A 19280-nucleotide genomic window follows, 5' to 3' on the forward strand; every position below is an offset into this window, starting at 1 on the left:
GGCTCAAACCCCAGTCTAATCAAGAAGCATGTGCTACGCACTGCTGCTCCTTCCCACCTGGCTATGGAGGCACCACACTTTTAAGTTAAAACACACAGATGACTGGAATACAAATGTGAATGACTGCATAAATAACCATGAAATTTATTTCACTTTTTTAAATAGTTGGAGTTGTCAGTGCCTGCCTTTTCGTCCACATTAATTTTGTCCACAAAACTTTATTTGCTGTTTTATCATTAGTTCCTTTTTATGGCAGTCTCTTTGTATGGTTATCTTGTTAAGTGCAGTCTTTTACTGTATGTTTTTTTCATATCACATTAATAACTTTAATAATTGATCTAAATCTTTGATAACAAAGTACAGTAAATCCTCATTAACCTGAACCTTGTATAATTCAGACTGCCTCATTTTTTAAATATATTTATGCAGACTTATTAAATTTGTATTAACAAATTTTTTAACTAAATATTTTCACAACCTAAAAGAAATGAAAAAAAAAAAAAAAAAACTGACGTTATGAAACAGCAATACATTACAACCTTTACAAAACAGAAAATTTTTGATTTCTTCAAAAAAAAGACAATATGAGTTGTGATCTATCTATATACACTGGACTCCCGCTACTCCGAACTAATTGAGACCGAGCCCTGTTCGGATTAGCAGAATTTCGGATTAGCCGAATAACGTACCCCAGATTTTAAAATGAATAAGGAGTGAGTGACGTTGATAGCTTGAAGTAATGCTTCAGGAAATCACAAGCTACCTTTGATGATGATCATTAAATCAGCGAAGCCGAGAGCGCTTTTAAAAATATGAACATTAACAATCTTCCAGTTCATTACAAAAGTCAAAAAAAAGCTTGGATGAACGGACAGCTTTTCATTGAGTGGTTTCATAATCAATTTTTCTCAGCAGTGAAACGTTTCAGCAATGAAAATGATTTGCCACCTCGCGCCATTCTCCTCATAGACAATGAGGAGAATGGCCCATCCCACCCAGACGTTTCCGAGTTTACATCAGGGGATATAAAGGCAGCTTTCTTACCGCCTAATGTAACACCGTTATTACAGCCCATGGACCAGGGGGGTGTTACAGTCTATCAAGCTTGCATACAGAAAGAAATATCTTAGGTCCTTGATAGACGATAACACCAATTCACTTTCTTTACATGAGAAAATGAAACAAGTGAACTTGAAAGATGTTGTATATTGGGTTGCTGAGCTGTGGGAGAGTGTAACCGGTGGCAAAACATAGCATCTTCTAATCGATTTTCATCGTTACGTCAAAAGAAATTAACAGAGTTTGTTACTTCTGAAAAATGGCTTTTGTTCCTGTTTTGGTGTATAAGTATTGATCTGTAGTTTTAATAGGCCATGTCAAACACTGATTTATTAATTTTGTATTAGTACAGTACTACAATAAAATACAATTTTTTTGTGGAATTCTAAATGTCTTTGTACCATTAATACCATTTAAATTTAACGTATTTAACATATATTTTGCGAACTAAAAAATTTCCTCTCCGCTGACCGAAACGTGTTCGGATTAGGCAGACGTTCAGATTACCGGGGTTCAGATTAGCGGGAGTGCACTGTATGATTAAATTAACAGTTATATTTTATAATTCAAACTTTTCACTAATTTTAACTACCCATTTTCCCTATTAATCTGAATTACATGTTTTACTGGAAGCACAAACAATAATTCTTCATTTAGTTACTTTTTTCTTTAGAACTATTAACTTACCTGTACATTTTAGTAAATAAAGTCCAATGACAGTAGAATATCTTAACTCTTGAGGTTGCACATTAAAGGAATCCAATCCATCTTCAATTCTGTGCTCAATGAGTGAGTAATATAACTGACCACCAGAGGAGGTATACAGCAAACCACCACTGTAATGAATACAAGCCAGAACAGGGCAAGCAATCTGGATAACTGAAAAATTGCAACTTGATGACCTATTTTTCTCTGCCAATTTGGATGTATTACATGCAGATACTATCATGATTTTACCAAATACACCCACAATAATCATACAATTTAGAATTCTGGACTCTTGGCCTGTAATATAACACAAATATTATATAAATGTTTATATAATTATACAAATAAATAAATATACATTATTTTATACATTATGATATAAAAATATACATATAATTTATCTATATGCTTGATCAATAAATATGGAAACTAATTTTTTAGCAAATACAGTTTATTCAAAACCAAATGAAAGGTATTCCTTCCTAAGTAGCTGCCACCATAACATTTACTTTATTTTATGCTCTTATCCTAACTGCTTAATCTCCTCCATAACAGAATAGTGGTTTTGCCAAGTCATTTATTTAGAGAAGTCTGGTTAAAAATCCCATTGGAGATTTCAGAAATTCTTATAGGCATCTTCAATCAGTGCCATAGCCAATAAAGGAGGCCAATACACAGAAACTGACTGTGTAGGGCAGAGTCCAATGCTCTTTACAGTCACTTTGTAGACAAAATAAGAGTCCTATAACTTGAAGGTACTGAAGAGTTGAGAGTTAACTTGAAGGTACTGAAGAGTTGAGCAGAACCTTCAAGTTAAGAAGAGTTGAGCAGAACCTACAGGTAAACAGCAAGAAAATCTGTTTACCTGTAGTGGCACTTGAGAGAGAGAAAGAGAGACAATAAAAAGTCATAATGATGCTATTTATATCTTCTTTCGATAACAACATTTTTTGCTTAATATCACTGACTGTCAAGAAATTGTCAGAAACCTTTCAGAAAAGATAACACCTACTTTTACAGTTCTGCCACAGAGAATGGTGTCTTGAGACAACAGCAACTGCATTTGTGATATCACGAAATTCCCTTCCCCACTCTTTATATAAATGTTTACAGGAAATCTACTGCCATCATCTTCCCATGGAGGACCAATGAAGGTAAAAAATACATTCAAAAAATTATTTATTTGTTTGATATTTAATGCAAACCTCAGTGGAAGTGCATCATGCAACAGGGACAGAAAAGCTTCTAAAAATGGAATGGAAGCTATATTTATTTTAAAATAATAACTGAAAAACAACTGTTGCCATTATATTTATTTTTAATGCTTACTAGGGGGCTCTGCCCCATGCTTGCTTTGCTCGCCAACCCCTGTGCATGCTTTTCTACGTAATATGTAGAGGTATGGCGGAGTAAATCAAATCTTTTCTACGTAAAAGACACACCTGTCAAAACAAACTGATCAATATCCAAGGCTAAAATCTATTATTTGGGTACAACTTGTCTTCGTGCAGTGGACGTAATCATAGAACGGAGTGATTTACGGTCAAGTTCTGCGATTGGATGATTATTATGAATGCGTTTTGTTTCTGACTGTTTTGTGTTGTCGCTTAGCTTACATAGGGTGTTTATTCCCCCATCCCACTGTTTTAAAATCGGGAACCTGTTTTCTGATTTTAAAACAGCAGGATCAGGAGGAATAAACACCTAGGAAGATGGGGGAGGAACAGTGAGTGGCACCTGCCAATCACTGCCTTCTTCTTGATTAGACCGGGGTTTGAGTCTGTCACCACCAAATACGGAGGATGCGGAAAGGTCAGGGAATGACCACCGCATATCCCAGAGCAATATGGCCTTAGTTGCTAATGCTCCTAAAAAAACCAAATAACAATAACTGCCTTCTTCCTGACTTTTAGTCGAAGTATGGAAAAGTCTGAATTACCCAAGGTCTGAATTTTTACCGATATCTAATCAGGAAATGACCTATGTAATTATTTACCTGTGCATTTGTAGTGCTTGCCATTCTCAAGGTGGAATAAATATCACTATGTAATTATTCACCTGCGTTTACATAGGTCACTTAGGAAAAGGCCTTTTGCTTCAGGTTCCATAATGCATGAGGAATATTATTGCATCCGAAAGAGCAGGACTAAAATATTTAACTGAAAGATTTACAAACTATACAAATATTTAAAATATTTACAAAATACTAAACTATTTACAAATATACAAATTATATTGGGACAATGGAGCCCTTCATTAATATATAAAAAATATTACAATGGAACATCAAATGATGCCAGGCATTTTCATGCATTAGAGTTAGACAGTGAAGCACGTGCATAAAGTCAGTGAACGTTATGGAGGCAGTTGTCAATAATTAATTGCATTTGTAGTGACGTAATTGCCTCGCCCTCTTCTCCCATTGGCTTGCATAAATATCACTAGGAAAAAAACTTTTTTAATGTATAGAGAGATAATACTGCTAAATGGTAGAAAAAAATTTTGAGAAATATATCTCTTCAAAATTTTTCATTAAAAAACTACTACAGTTATGTAAATTTTATTTCATTTTCATTCTATAGCCACAACCAAAAAAAAAAAAATTCTAACAAAAGAAATTACTAAGTTTGAGATTAGGTAAGATCTCAGGTATCGATAGTATTTATCTCATCATACTGAAAGAGGCTGCAAAGGAATATACAAAACCTGTAGGGTTAATTATGAGGTAATCACTTTGGATTCAAGGGTAACCTTGGACTGAAGAAGTACTAACATCTGATCAACACACACAACAGTGGCTAAGAATCAGACAAGTAACTACACACCAGTTAATTTCACCTAAGCATCAGGGAAGGTAAAAAATCTATGATCAATGATGCATTACAAGGTTTCTAGTCTTGAGAAATATAACATTCTAAAGGGCCCATAATCATAACATGAAATTTTAAAGGAAAAATCTTGTTTGACCAATCTGATAAACTACTAGATGTGATCACACAGGAGTGGGATGCAAGGAGCAATTTAAATATCATATAGTTGGACTTGAGTAAAGCATCTTGCTTCCAGGAGGTTGCTATACAAGCTGGGGTCTATTTGGGTCATGAACAAGACACTGAGGTGGAATGAGGGGGTGGCCAAAGAACAGGAAGCAGAGGATTGTTATAAATGGTCATTCTTCAGAGTGGGCCACAGTTATAAGCAGGATCCTTCTATATTCATATCTCGTTAATAAGTTTTATTAACACTATGGCAGATGTAAATGATAGTTCATTTTTATAATGTCTATTACCACTACAAATAAAGTTTTAATAAGAGGCTAACAACAAAACTGTTTTGATGATATTGAATAATACAAATAAGGGAATAAATGTGTGATATTGCAATTTAGGTAATATAAAAGCCAGAAGGGTGGTTAACAATGCAAGTCAGGTTGAGTTTCTTCAAAATGATTCAGATAGGCCTCATGGATAGTTGCAGAAATAGTTATGCCTTAATGGTGCCAAATTTAAGGTTCTACATTTGGCAAATAATAACCCACAAATAATACACTCAGTGTAGTAGAGCTGAAAGGTGTAAATGAGGAGAATAAAGCATTTTGATACAATTAGATATGAAGGTTAGCATGCAATGTAAACAGATGGTCTCTGTGTCCTGGCCCATTAGTTCTAGAACACAGGAAATCACTGATTGATAAGGCACCTGGAATGGTCGGCTGTTAGGTAGTGTACAGTGTGTGTGTGTGTCTATTGCATGCTCCTGAGATTTTGCCTTTTCTAGATTATTAAATCTAAATATCATCTTTTCTCATTACCAGGCAACCATAAAGTGATGTTCTACCTGCCTATGCTTGTTACTTCAATGAATTCATCTGCATAGATAAATATTTTGTATTTGTTTTCTTAAGATATGAACATCATGGCTGACACAAGTGTCTTTGTTCAGTGTTTAAGATGACTGCTGCCATTGGACAATTAGATAAAGTACTGGAGAGTGCACTGTTTTGTCATAACTCATTACCCTCAGCTAAGTGAGAACATTGTTCCCCCTGATCTTTATTGTCCCAGGGTGCTCTAAATAGTTACATTTAGCTGTAAACACCTGCTCCCCTACCAGAACTTATATTCAACTGCTATTTTTTTTTTTTTTTAACTGCTGTTTTTATAGTATAAAATGAGTACTAATATTTCCAGTTGAGAACTATGAGTTCTAACATGGATGGTAAGAATAATACTATATACCTACACTACATCTACACAGCCAGCATTTTGGCTTATGTCAAGAACAGATGACAACTCAGCGGTGTAGGAGGAAACCCTGGAACCTGCAACACAATGAGCCTTTGAACCCTGGAAGAAGGAGTTTATAATTCCATGTACATTTTGCAATAGCATTTAGAAATGTTCCCACATTAGGGAGCTGCATTTAAAAAGAAAATGAGCTAAAAAACGTCAGAATATGGTTGACTCAGTTGGTGAGAAAAGTAACGGACATCCATATGAGGAGGGGGATGAAAGAAAGAGAGAGATTGTGAAAGGTATGGTACAGAGCTTGGAAATAATGAATCTTGGGGGGGATCTAATTGAGATTTATAAGGGGGAGAGCAAACTGAATGATGGTGGAAATTTTTACACTGAAATAGGACACAAAACTAGGCAATATAAATATAAACTACAGAAGAAAACTAATATACTGGCCCTCAAGAAGTTTATATTTAGTCAGAATGTTGTTGGCAACTGGAATAAACTGCATTCCTAGGTGGCTGAGGGTGACAAGTAGTCTGATGATGTTTTAAGGGACAACTGGATTGGTACCTTCGGGCAGTGGGAAGAGTATGGCAACAGAGATACAGGTTGCACACAGGTTCTTTTTTTTTTTTTTCTGTTTCTTTTTCCTCATGTAGCAAAATCCTAGCACCTTTTGGACTTTACTAATACTAATCCACCAAATACGGAGGATGCAGAAAGGTCAGGGAATGACCACCGCATATCCCGGAGCAATATGGCCTTAGTTGCTAATGCTCCTAAAAACCAAATAACAAACAAACAATACTAATCCAATGCATACACCTTCCCTATTACCTACCTAGGTACACTGACATCGACTCTAGGTTTAGAACTATAAAGTTACGGAAGGTATATAGCTATTGCAGAAAGAGTGCAAAAGCATCATTCTGTATATAGCTCTAGTGGCAAAATGAAGTTTATAAAAGCATCATACATCCCCATATTCTATAGCAAATCACAAGATATATTACTGTTAACCTTAAGATAAATAGCATTTCTCTAAAGTGTGTATCATTATTTATTCTGAGTGAATGAAATTATCCAGACAGACCATTGGATTACTGTTCCTTCATCCATGGGTGACTAGATACCCTTGGCGTAAGAGCTGATAACACATTTTCTATAAGTTTCCATTATATATGAGAGATGCTAAAGGGCATAGACAGCTTAAATTTAGAGCTATAAAGATTCAAGCTATAAAAGGTGTATAACTATCATACAAGAAAAACAAATGCATCATTCTGTATGCAGGCATGATTATGATGCTTTTATGTGCTGTTCAAATTTCAGTTTGCTATTACAGCTTCAGTTTGCTATTAGGCTCTGTATATGTGGTGTGGAACCCCATTATGCATACAACTGTATATAGCATTATGCTATATTTAATTCTGTGCTACAATAAATCATTCAAAACTGTTCGTGTTCATATCATAGTTTTTTAATTGTCTAAATGTTATATTGCTAAATTTTACTATATTTTTTTACTAAATTTCATTAAAAAATTACTAAAATAACTATTCAAATTAACAACGCTCAAATCTCTTGGACTCACCTGGGATGAGAACCTCACATTTCTTCAGCACTTCAAAGAAACAAAAATCAAAATAGTAGCAGCATTATAGCACACAAAACAGGAAATAAATGTTAAAAACAATGCCAAAATGATCATACAGAATGACCCTAAATCTTTCACAAATGTTCTTACATATTCACTTCTGACAATAGCCCACTGTGTAGAGGTTTTCTGAAAGTGTGCAGTTATTTCATTAGATGGCATTAACTGAAAAATTTTCAAAGATTAACTTTGAAAAAAAAAAAATAAATAAAAAATATTCCTTTCAATTTTAGGATAAAATATCTAGTACCCTAAATGGTCACGTGTAATCTTTTTAGTATTAGTACTGGCAAATTATGGAAGAAAGCAAGCTTATAAAACATCAGCCAAAAATAAAAATAAGTTCCCACACCACCTGTCCATCCTCTCCAATAATTTATCTAGTTCTTCCTTGAATTTATTAAAACTACCCACTTCCACAACAACAGATGGAAGTTTGTTCCAAAAGTCAACCACCCACTGAAGGCAAACATCTATTCTGCAACCATCCTTCCACAATTTGAATTTAGAGCCCCTCATGTGTGTAGTCTGAGCAAGAGGAGGAATACCATCAACATTTCTGTCCAAATGTTATTCTCATATTAATGGTAATGTGTAATCTCGTGTTAATGGTGTACTATAATGAATAATGTGGTATGTTATAGAAAAATAACCCATCTACCCACCTATAATCAAAATATGTATCAAATCTGTAACCTCTTAGCCCAAAGGCTGTAAAGGGATCAAAACTGAATAAATAATAATAATAATAATAATAAATGTGCACATTCAGCAAGCAAAAAACACTGGAATACAGAATGAGTATTTGCCCAAATATGAATGAAGCATTCTAAAAGCTCCATATATTGTTAATAATAAGCAAGGAGTCAATGTGCATGTATGTATACATGCAAGTTGCCATAAAGAAAGTTTCTGATGAAAATGATATCAGCAAAAAATAATTTAATGTTTGTTGCCAACCATATGACTGTCCTATGGTGGGGACAAGAAAGCTAGATATGTTTCTGAACATGTCCAGAAAAATCAACAACAGAAAAAAAATCTGTTCTTAATTAGAATAATTATATGTACAGACTTACCCTTGAAAACCATAAGGTACTATATATTGAGTTCTGAAGTGTATAGGGGGAAGTGCTAAGCCATCTGTATGAAGAAGCATGGTCATGTACATTATTTTTAACATTATTTTTAAGCAATGTACATTATTTTTAACATTATTTTTAAGCAGTGAACAGTATTTTTAACAGGATGAGTATTTACTATAGTATATAAATAATTGTGAAAATTAAATTTAACATTTATCTTACTTGACACCCTGCTAATAAATATTTCATAAACCGGTTCTTCCAAATCACAGAGAAGATATGCTGAGTTATTTGCTGATATTCTTTCTTCATTTGAAATCTCTTTAAATGGCCACCAGAGCACTCTGCCATCAGGTAAACCTACTACACCTACCATACTGTTAAGAAGCAAGGTATCTCCTCCAAAAAATATACTGAACACTTCATTATCCAACATCTGGTCATTGTCTTCTGAAGATTGTGACGAAAAACCAGTTGGTCGAAGACACTTAATAACAGGTTTTGCTTCCCTTGGAATTGCCAAAAAGTGATGCTCTAAGAAATATGGTTTTGGGGAAATTAACAGATATTAGTAATATAGCAATATTTGAATACATTATCAGAAATACAACTCACAATTTATTATGCTCAACATTCAACAGAAGCAAGCATTTTAAAAATGATAAAACCCCTTTAAGGAAAAACATTAAATTTTAATAAAATTTTAAAGATTAACATAATTATAATTGATAACATGTTACTTAATAACATTCATGAATTGTCAACAGTATCAAAAACTTATTTTCAACAGTATTAAAAACTAATTAGATATAGATAGCATTATTTTGTAAATGGCTTCAATATTTTAAGGAATATTGTGCTATCTTCAACAATTACAGAAAACTACAAACACTTATCTCCAAAGTAAAAACTATTACTATAATATTTATTATTCCATAAGTGATTCCAGTTCCACTGATATTTCAGTTGATATCATTAATGCAGCAAACATAAACCTTCCCTCCTTATAACTTCCCATGATAAATTATTTTAACTGAAGCTGGACCTCAAACACAGCCTCCTATGAATATCTAAATTGACCTCCACCAAAAGATTTAAATTTCTTATGTTTGAGATTGTTCAGTTCCAATTTTGTAAATATAAGTTATTTCATTTTTTGAGAGGTCCTCATAGTCAGGTGAATGTGCTAAAGCTCTAAGTCACCTGTCACTTTTTTGCTCTATGTCACTGCAATCTCCCCCCCCCCCATCTCAGTTGGTGCTGGATTTGTCACTTGAAACCCTTTGAAAAGATCTGGATTCATATCCAATCACTGATACAAATAGTTTATTGAGGACTTTTTCAAGCAGAAGCAGAGTTAAGGATTCACAGGACAAGTGAAGTTTCCCATAAAATTTTTGAACTTGTAAACAGCTAAACAAGCTTTATAACATAGTTTGCAAAAACACTGAACCCTCGTGACTTGAGTTGACTTAAGTAGATTTGCAATGCAATTCTCGTTGCGCACAGTTAATCAATTAAGGTTTTATAAACAGTAGCATGCAATGTTTGCTATATCATCACCACCATACTAACTCATTAGAAGCAATGCTACAACAATATAGTATTCAATGCATTAAATTATAATGCATGTCATTAATAAATAATATACTGTTTATTTTAACATGCATTAATTTATTTCCATTTTATACTCATTATGTTAAATAAATTTGAAAACATATAACTCCAGCAATCGGTCTCAGCCATCTCTCTATAATATGAGTGAAGCCAAATAATAATTTAGTAATGAATAAGTAAAATTACAAATATTGAAATGACAAATAATGGGGTATATAAACCATGAGTACATTACTGTTTCTTATTTGTATTCCATGTTATTTTTACAGAACTCTCATGACTTCACTGTAATATTTTACTCATTTCAAATGTATACTATATCAGTGCAGAGTAACATTAAATGGTACCTGGCACTGATAAAAACATCAGAAAGACACTTAGTCTTTCTGGTCTCTTTATTTAAATAATATAATTTATTATTTAAATAAGCATTTGAATAACACGTATTTATAATAAATATAAAAGTCTAAAATTATCTAAAATTATTTAAAGATTTATTATCTAAAATTTATTATTATCTAAAATTATTTAAAGCAATTCTATGCATAGCAAATCTCCTATAATTTGTACCAAAGCATGCCTAATTTTTCCTTAAATGGTCCCAATAATAATAAAAATATTCTATTATTATTTTCATTAATTATCAAGTGGGCAGGTATGTCTGTTGTATTTGTACATGCAAAAACAAACTTAAAAATTATATCCATTAAGAGTGACAATCGTGTGAATTTTATGTAAATTAAGCTTTCCTTCAGTATAGTTTGATTTTTAAACTGCATTAATTGTGTTAAAATTCAAGGGCTATGGAAGCAAAAATATCATAATCTTCAATGCAGCAGCTATTCACAATTTTATTTTAGAATGATAAAACTTTATTTAGAATTTTTTAATTAAAAAATTAAAATCATCTTATATAAATTAAGAATTCATTAAAAGAATAGTGTGTGTGTGTTATGGAACACGAGCTGCTGGAGTTATAGTGCACCTATTCATAGGAAAATGATAAAAAACAAATTTCAGATATAATCACTTCATTTTTTATTAGGGAGATCGTTTAGAATTTATGATAGATTCCAATTTTTTTCAAAAAAGAGAAAAATAAATTCGTTGATGTTTGCATCGTCACCAATAATATGTTTTAAAGTCTTTGGTTCTCGAAGATTTGTTAGGGAAAGGATGTTCTGTCCTGATGAACAGAATAGCCAAGTCAACTAAGAAGCAAATACAAAGAAAATACTGAAATCCAACCACAACTACATGAACAACATATGAAAGAAAACAAAATTAAAACAGAGAAACCACTGAGTCTCATCTCAATGGAAGGCGACAAGACAATAATAATTGCAGAATTGCTGCATTTCAAATGTTAAACAAATCAATGAATCAAACTGCAACTGATACATAATTTATTAGCATACTGATGCAACAAACTTGCAGAATGCTGGCCCACCATATGCAGTGAGAAATTAAACTGCAGTAAACTAAGAGCCCTCATCCTCTTCATAACACAAAGTTAAATAATGAATGAAAAAACAGATGCAGTGTGAGCATTACTTTGCAGCTCCTGATACATGTATTTGTCTTTCTTTACTTTTATTTCTCTTATTCTTAAATATTCCTTCAATTATTTTAATTTCAATTTATACTTTTTCATAAATGAATCCCCTTTATTAAAATAACAGACAGCATTACAAAGTGGTGCACAATTTGAAACTATTTACAGCCTTCATCCCAAAAAACACTAAATGGTGAATAATATCTACCAATATGCCTGCTTGCATGACTTTTGAATGCATCTACTTTAGGATTAATATTAATACAGTAGACTCCTGATTATCCAGGGGCAGTTTAACCAATTGTGGATTAACCGGGGGACGAAAAAAAAATTTATTTAAATTACTAAAAAAATCAGTTACAGTACCTACTTACAATAATTTATTTTTAAATTTAAATTTTTAAAAAAATATATGATGGGAACATTTTTGTAAAATATTTGCCACCAAATGTGATAGTGTTAATACAACCAATGGACCAAGGGGCGATTCAAAATTTTTAAAAAATTTATAAAAAAAACTTGTTTGTAAAGGACAATTATGTAAGTGCCGATCTTAGCTGATGTCATTTCATGTTATGCTAAACTTGTAGTCCTGTTTCGTTTTAATTACTATTTCATTATTACACTTTGATTATTATTTTTGTTTCTTATGTATTTATTATTATTTATTTATTTATTTTATTTTTTATTTTTTTCTAATAAAAAAAAATCACTTGTATAAACAACGTATTGTAAGATTCCTCTGGCTTTCTGTGTAAGGAATCACTATTGTATACAATTTATGTTAATAAAGAATCCTATTATTATTATATGACAATATTGTATGCAATTTATGAAATATCAGTATTGTGGATATCAATCTAAAGCACAACATTACAAAAATCTTTTTGGAAAATATTAAATGTACCTGCAAAAGACAAACAAGCTCTTAGAGACAAGACTAATAATGACGTATTATATGATTTAAGACAGACTGAAGGGTTTAAAATTTTAGATGAAGAAGCAGTTGTTGTGTGGTTAAGTCCAGATAAAAGTTTAATCTGAAATGAAATGTTATGTGATGACAAAATAGTACATAGGGTTATGGATAGAGGAAGCCAAATAGATACAAAGACTCAGAGGACACTGAAGAAAATCTATTGCCAACAAATAAAATCTGACACTGTTCTGCTTTGTCTCATGTGGAGACTCTTCTTGACTATGCAGAATAAGAAGACATTCTTGCCAATAAGATTATGAGTAATTTACATTCTGCCATTAGTAGAAAAGTCAGTGATGCAAAGAAACAAAACTTTAGTTACCTTTTTCAATAAATAATAGAACATATGAATACATATATGTATAAAATTTGCTGTTTTACATTAAATGCATGTTGTTCATAATCCAGAGTTTTTGCTTATTTTGTGGATTATCCAGAAAATCGATTATCCGGGGAAATTAATTTCCCAACCTCTCTGGTTAATCAGGAGTCTACTGTATGTACAGGGCAGTTATTTCTTACATACCATAAGCTCTCAGATCATCACTTTATTCTATGAAACAAATTAATTAAATAAAAGTTATTCTGTACCTGTATTAAAAGGATCTGAATCCTCATCTTCATCTTTATATCCGAAGACCTGATTATATGGAATATAAGGAATTTTAATTGATAAAAGTGGAGAGTTGCTTCCTATCAACACACTATCCAAGGAAAATACTTGAATAGCCCAACAATTTTCTACACAATCTTTATAGGCAATTACAATCCCATTATCAAAACAACTAACAGATAATATTTTATCCTTTCTTAATTTTATTGGCATGCTTTCAACAACAATTGGTTTCTTTTCAATGCTAAAAGATGTGGGCTCCATTTTGTCATCATCTTCTTCCTCATTAAGCAAAGTAGAAAAGATATCTTCATCAGAGGCATTAAAAATATTCTCATCATCACTAAAATGATAATATCATTGTCAATCAAGGTAAAAGTTTCATCAATGTCTGTTATATATTTAACAAATGTATATTTAATTACAAAACTCTAGTGAAAACACTTCTGTAAATAATTGTAATAGTCAATGAAAATATATTTTCAGTGACAATTTTATTATATAAATTCTGCTACCATTTTATTAGCAACAGAATTTACAAGACAGTGCTATGTGAGTTACATTACGGCATCAAATAATCAGTACTGAAAAGAAAATGGAGGAGAAATTGTTGAAGATGAACATAAAAAAGGCACCTGTGGGTGAACGGAATCTATCCAATTTTATTAAGGGAGGCAGAAAAAGAGGTAAGTAAAGCCTCAGCCATAATTATGAGAGCATCCTTGGATTCATGGGGGTCCCTATGGGCTGGAGAGATAAACACTAACAAGGACAAAATTGAGTATACTGAGTTATAAATGCAAAGCCATTAGAAAAAGATTCAGAGAGAACATAAGAAGGTTTAACACAAGAAAAGGAGAACAGGCATTAAGGGAAAACAAAGGACTTAAATCAGCAGTCATGAGCAGTAATACAGAAATACAAATGATACTGAAACTGAAGAATAGTGATGGTGTACTTATAAATAGCATTCAAATAGCAGAAGACTACTACAAAGTATTATATAAGGAGCAAGGGAATGATGCCAGCAGTGGGGAAGATGAATCACAAATTAGCAACACATATGACATACCTGACATCCTCCCCAATGAGGTAGAACAAGCATTGAAGAAAATGAGGAATCAGAAAGCCCCGGGTGAAGATGAAGCTACTATACAGTTGTTAAAATTAGGAGGAAGAGACATGAAACAGAAACTCACAAGACTCTTCGCAAAATACATTAGGAAAGAAGTGATGCCTAAGGAGTGGAATAATGCAATCATAATTTTACTGCATAAGAAAAGAGATAAATCAGAAATTGGAAATTAGCTTGTTGTCCCACATCTACAAGTTGTTCACAAGGGTTGTTACTAACACAGATTAGAAAGAATACTTGACAAGAATCAACCGAACAAGCAAGCTGGCTTTAGAACAGGATTCTCAACTAAGGATATGGATTACTCGCCTTCGTGTAATATCAGAGCTAATGGAGAAAGCAAATGAATATAAAACATTATTATGCCTGGCATTTGTAGATTATAAAAAGGCATTTGACTCCATACAGCAAAAGGCAATAATTTGGGCACTGGAAAGACAAGACATAGACACCCCATACATTATGATTTTGAAGAAAATATATGAGAATGCTATCTCCTTAAATAGACTAGACAAAGACAGTAGCAAATTTAGAATTGAGAAAGGAGTTCAACAAGGAGACACAATATCTCCGAAGTTGTTTATTGCTGCCCTTGAAGAAGCTTTCAGAAGATTGGACTGGTTGCAGAAAGGAGTTGATGTGAATGGAGAGTACCTAAACAATTTACAATTTGTAGATGACATTGTGATCATAAGCCACGATCCCAAAGAATCATAGGAAAATCTTAATCAGTTATGCAGAGTTAATAAAGATTTTGGACTAAAGATGAATATGGCTAAAACAAAAGTAATGATGAACAAGTATGCCATAGAAAGAGATATAATCATTGAAGGAGTAGTAATTGAAAAGGTGGATTCATATACTTATCTGGGACAAGTCATTAGCTGTAATAATGATAAATGGCTGCAAGTCAAGAGAAAAATAAATTTCAGATGGATAGCATTCAGAAATATAGTCACATGTGGAGCAATACCCAATTTGTCTGAAACGTAAAATAATGAACCAATATATACGCCCCACCATGACTTATAGAAGTGAAATTTGGGCACTCACCAAAAAAATATGGAAGAGAAATTGAAAACCACACAGCAAAGAATGGAGAAAATTATATTAGGAATCAAACTGTTAGATAAGAAGAGAAACACATGGATTAGGCAGCAAACACAAATAAAGGACATTCTTATCAAAACTAAGAACTGAAATGGTCTTGGGCAGGGAACGTAGCTCAAAGACATGATGACAGATGGACTTAGAAAATAACAGAATGGTACCCAAGAGGAGCTAAAATAAAACTCAGAAGAAAACAATGGAAATGGACAGATGAAATTCACGAGTTCGTGGGTAGTAAATAGATAGCCGTTGCACAAAACAGAAGGAATTGAAAAGTTTCTGGAGATGGCTTCATCCTGCGGTGGATTGAAAACGGCCGATGATGATGATGATGGGTTGGTGATGTGCGAATACATCTCCAATTCATAAAGGGGGATCAAAAGGGGACATGAGTAATTACAGACCTCTTAGCTTAACGTCTGTTTCAGGGAAAATAATGGAATCACTGGTTAAAGAAGTAATGCCTGACCATCTGGTCAGGCATGTAATCATACTCCAATCACAGCATTGATTTGTTAAGGATTTGTTAATTCTGACATTATATACTTGAATTTCGGGAAGGCTTTTGATACTGTTGCACATAACAGACTACTCTACAAACTGGAGCAATTTGGCATTATGGGCAAGTTATTGCTATGGATAAAGAGATGGTTAAGTGGAAGAAGACGAAGTAGTTATCAATGGGCACTGCTCTTCGTGGACTAATGTTATTAGTGAAGTTTCCTGGGATTCGGTGCTGGGCCCATTGTTGTTTTTGATATTTATCAATGTTATTGATAAAGGTATATCAGGCTTAATGTCTAAGTTTGCAGATGGTACAAAAGCTGGTAGAGTGATTAGCGACAATCATCAGGGTGAGCTACTGCAACAAGATCTAGGAAAATTGGGTTGAGGGCTGAGACACTGACAAGTGCAAGGTACTGCATATGGGTAGCAGTAATGCCAGAGTAACTTATTAACTCTGTGGTACTACACTCAGAGTAGTGGAGAATGAAAAAGCCCTGGGGGTAACTGTGCAGTCAGACATGAAATTCTCTGAGCAGTGCAGACATATTGCCAGGACAGCTCATGGGGTTTTGTCAATAATATACAGAAACTTTGCTAGAAGGAATGAGGTGATTTTCCCTTTGTATAAGGCCATGGTTAGGCCACATCTTGAGTACTGTATACGGATCTGAAGGCCTCACTTTAGGAAGGATGTAGATCTGCTGGTACGAGTGCAGAGAAGGGCAACCAGACTGGTGAAGGAAAGAAAAAGATTCTGTTACATAGAAAGGCTTCAGGTCTGCAATTGGCAGCATCACGAGACTAAGCGCCTGTGGAGAGATCTGATTGAGGTGTTTAAAACCCTGAATGGATTGAGCAAGCTGAATGGCATTCTTCCACTTTCTGAGACTACACACATGAGAGGGCATAAATTCAAGCTGACGAAGGATGGTTGCAGGATAGATGTGCAGAAGTCTGCCTTCAGCCAGAGGGTGGTTGATTGTTGGAAAAGGCTTCCATGTTGTTGTGGAAGTGGATGGGTTGAATAAATTCAAGGAAGAACAAATTCTTGGAGGGATGAACTTGTAGGGGTGTTTAAGAGAATTACCCTTGCTGTTACTTGCATAGCAATCAATTTCATACAAGATTTCATGAAGGGATGAAAATGGATGGAGAGGGTGTTGTAGAATTTTGCCTTGAGGCAACTAAGGCCATGAGGTGTCAGTATATCATGTCTGTAAATTGTGTATATTCTATGCGTTTGGTTTGCCTATTTTTCAGGATGAAAAACTCAAATTTAGGGGAAAAAACCTTGCAGTTCTCACCAAGATTAATTAGTTTGACCACTGTATGAAAAAAATTCATAAACGTTTTTTCATCCAGATGGGAAGAATTTTTAAACTTTGGCTAGCAAGGAGAGAATTGAGCCAACACCTCTTTCAGTATAGTGTGTGTGTGTGAGAGAGAGACCTTGCAACTTCCCAATGTTTGATGAACTCAAAAGTAAACTAAAGAGCGATATATTTCGATTAAATAAAGAAATAAAGGATGTAATTACAGAAATAATGCCACTGGATGGTAACAATGTAATGAATATATCAGTGTTTCTCAACCTACAGTAACGCGAGTATCCTTAAAGCGTGCCATGGAAAATATAAATAAAAAAATAATTAATAAATCCAAGTTTTATAATAAAAATTAACTCAAATAAAAAATTTGTTTATTTATGCTGCGCCGATCCAAGTTCCTTCCAGCGGTCAATGTGACGTCATGTTTAATTCCTAGTACTAGATCTGTTCATCTTTATTCACTTGTTGATTCTTAGTACTAGACCTGTTCACTCTTATTCACCTCTTGATTCCTAGTACTAGAATTGGCCACCTTTATTCGGCCATTCTTATAACTTGAGGGTCTTTTGCAGGCACCCTGCAGTGCATTTTGCAGTTGTGTGTGCGTAAAGCATAGGACTATGAATTAAGTGCAACTTGTAAGCAGCATAGTAAGAAATTTCCTTTGTGTTTTAAAAGTACGTTTTGTGTTTTTATCTCTAAAACATCATATTCAGTTAATTCGTATAGAACAGGCATTTTCAATTAACTGTATGTTTCTAGAAGTAACTTTAATTTTTTTCAGAAATTATTAGCAAGGGATAAATATTTAGTGAAAGAAAATTAGAAGAGGCAACTTGATAACGAGCTTATACTGGTACCAAAGATTGTCCCTCAACCTTTATGTGTGGTATGTGGTTTAAGTGTCGAATGAATCAATAGTGCCGAGTAAATTGCAGCACCATTTTTCTACAAAACACGAGAATTTATTGTCGAAAACTATGGAGAATTTAAAAGACTGCAGGCCTCTACCAAAAAACAAGGTACAGAATTTTATATGGCTAAAATATCTGTAAAATAATATGAGAAGTTTACCTCAATATAGTACGTAGAACATTTGCGTATGATACTCTCCAGAAATTAAAACGAAAAAATCAAAAAACTTACATTAGAGTAACAAATAATTTTAAAAATAATTAAAAATCAATTTAACACAATAAAACTCTTAACACAATTAAAAATCAATTTAACACAATAAAACTCGATTTAACACAATTAAAAATCAATTTAATGCAATTAAAAATAAGAAAATTAATTAAAAGAATTTAACGAAAAAATTTCAAAACGATTTTCCTTCCTGAAGCTGACAAAGCTTTTCGACCGTATGTCATGATCACAGGAATGAAAATTACCGAATAGGGGTGAATATGAAACTTAAATAGGGATTATTTGTCTTCGCACATGCGCGTAAAAGCCCACGAATCGGAGATGAGATATGGCCGACAAACATTAACAGAATTTAATATCTAGAAAACTATTCATTAAACTATAATTACGTTGTACACTAAGTATTTTGGCCTCGTTAAATAAAAAAGTATGTTTTTCGTTAACGGTGTGAAAGGCTAATTCTGACGCTGCAGAAGAAGAAGCACAAACTGAGGCCGCATGTTGATTAACACGAATATTCAAAGGAAAACGCGTCAAAAC

General features: G+C 33.3%; 1 protein-coding gene across 1 annotated transcript in view; it reads right to left on the reverse strand.

Moving 5' to 3' along the window:
• Positions 1 to 19280, reverse strand: part of LOC150083708 (uncharacterized) — a 99573-nt gene that overhangs the window by 49418 nt on the left and 30875 nt on the right. The window contains exons 3-5 of the mRNA XM_090378577.1: positions 13493 to 13857; positions 8973 to 9284; positions 1747 to 2064 (exon numbers count right to left, since the gene is read on the reverse strand). Coding sequence (XP_090234703.1) covers positions 1747 to 2064; positions 8973 to 9284; positions 13493 to 13857 — 995 coding nt within the window. The remainder of the gene's footprint in view (positions 1 to 1746; positions 2065 to 8972; positions 9285 to 13492; positions 13858 to 19280) is intronic.

Source organism: Mastigoproctus giganteus, chromosome 7, assembly GCF_048544385.1.
Source record: "Mastigoproctus giganteus isolate SK-2022 chromosome 7, ASM4854438v1, whole genome shotgun sequence".
NCBI classification, from domain to species: domain Eukaryota; kingdom Metazoa; phylum Arthropoda; class Arachnida; order Uropygi; family Thelyphonidae; genus Mastigoproctus; species Mastigoproctus giganteus.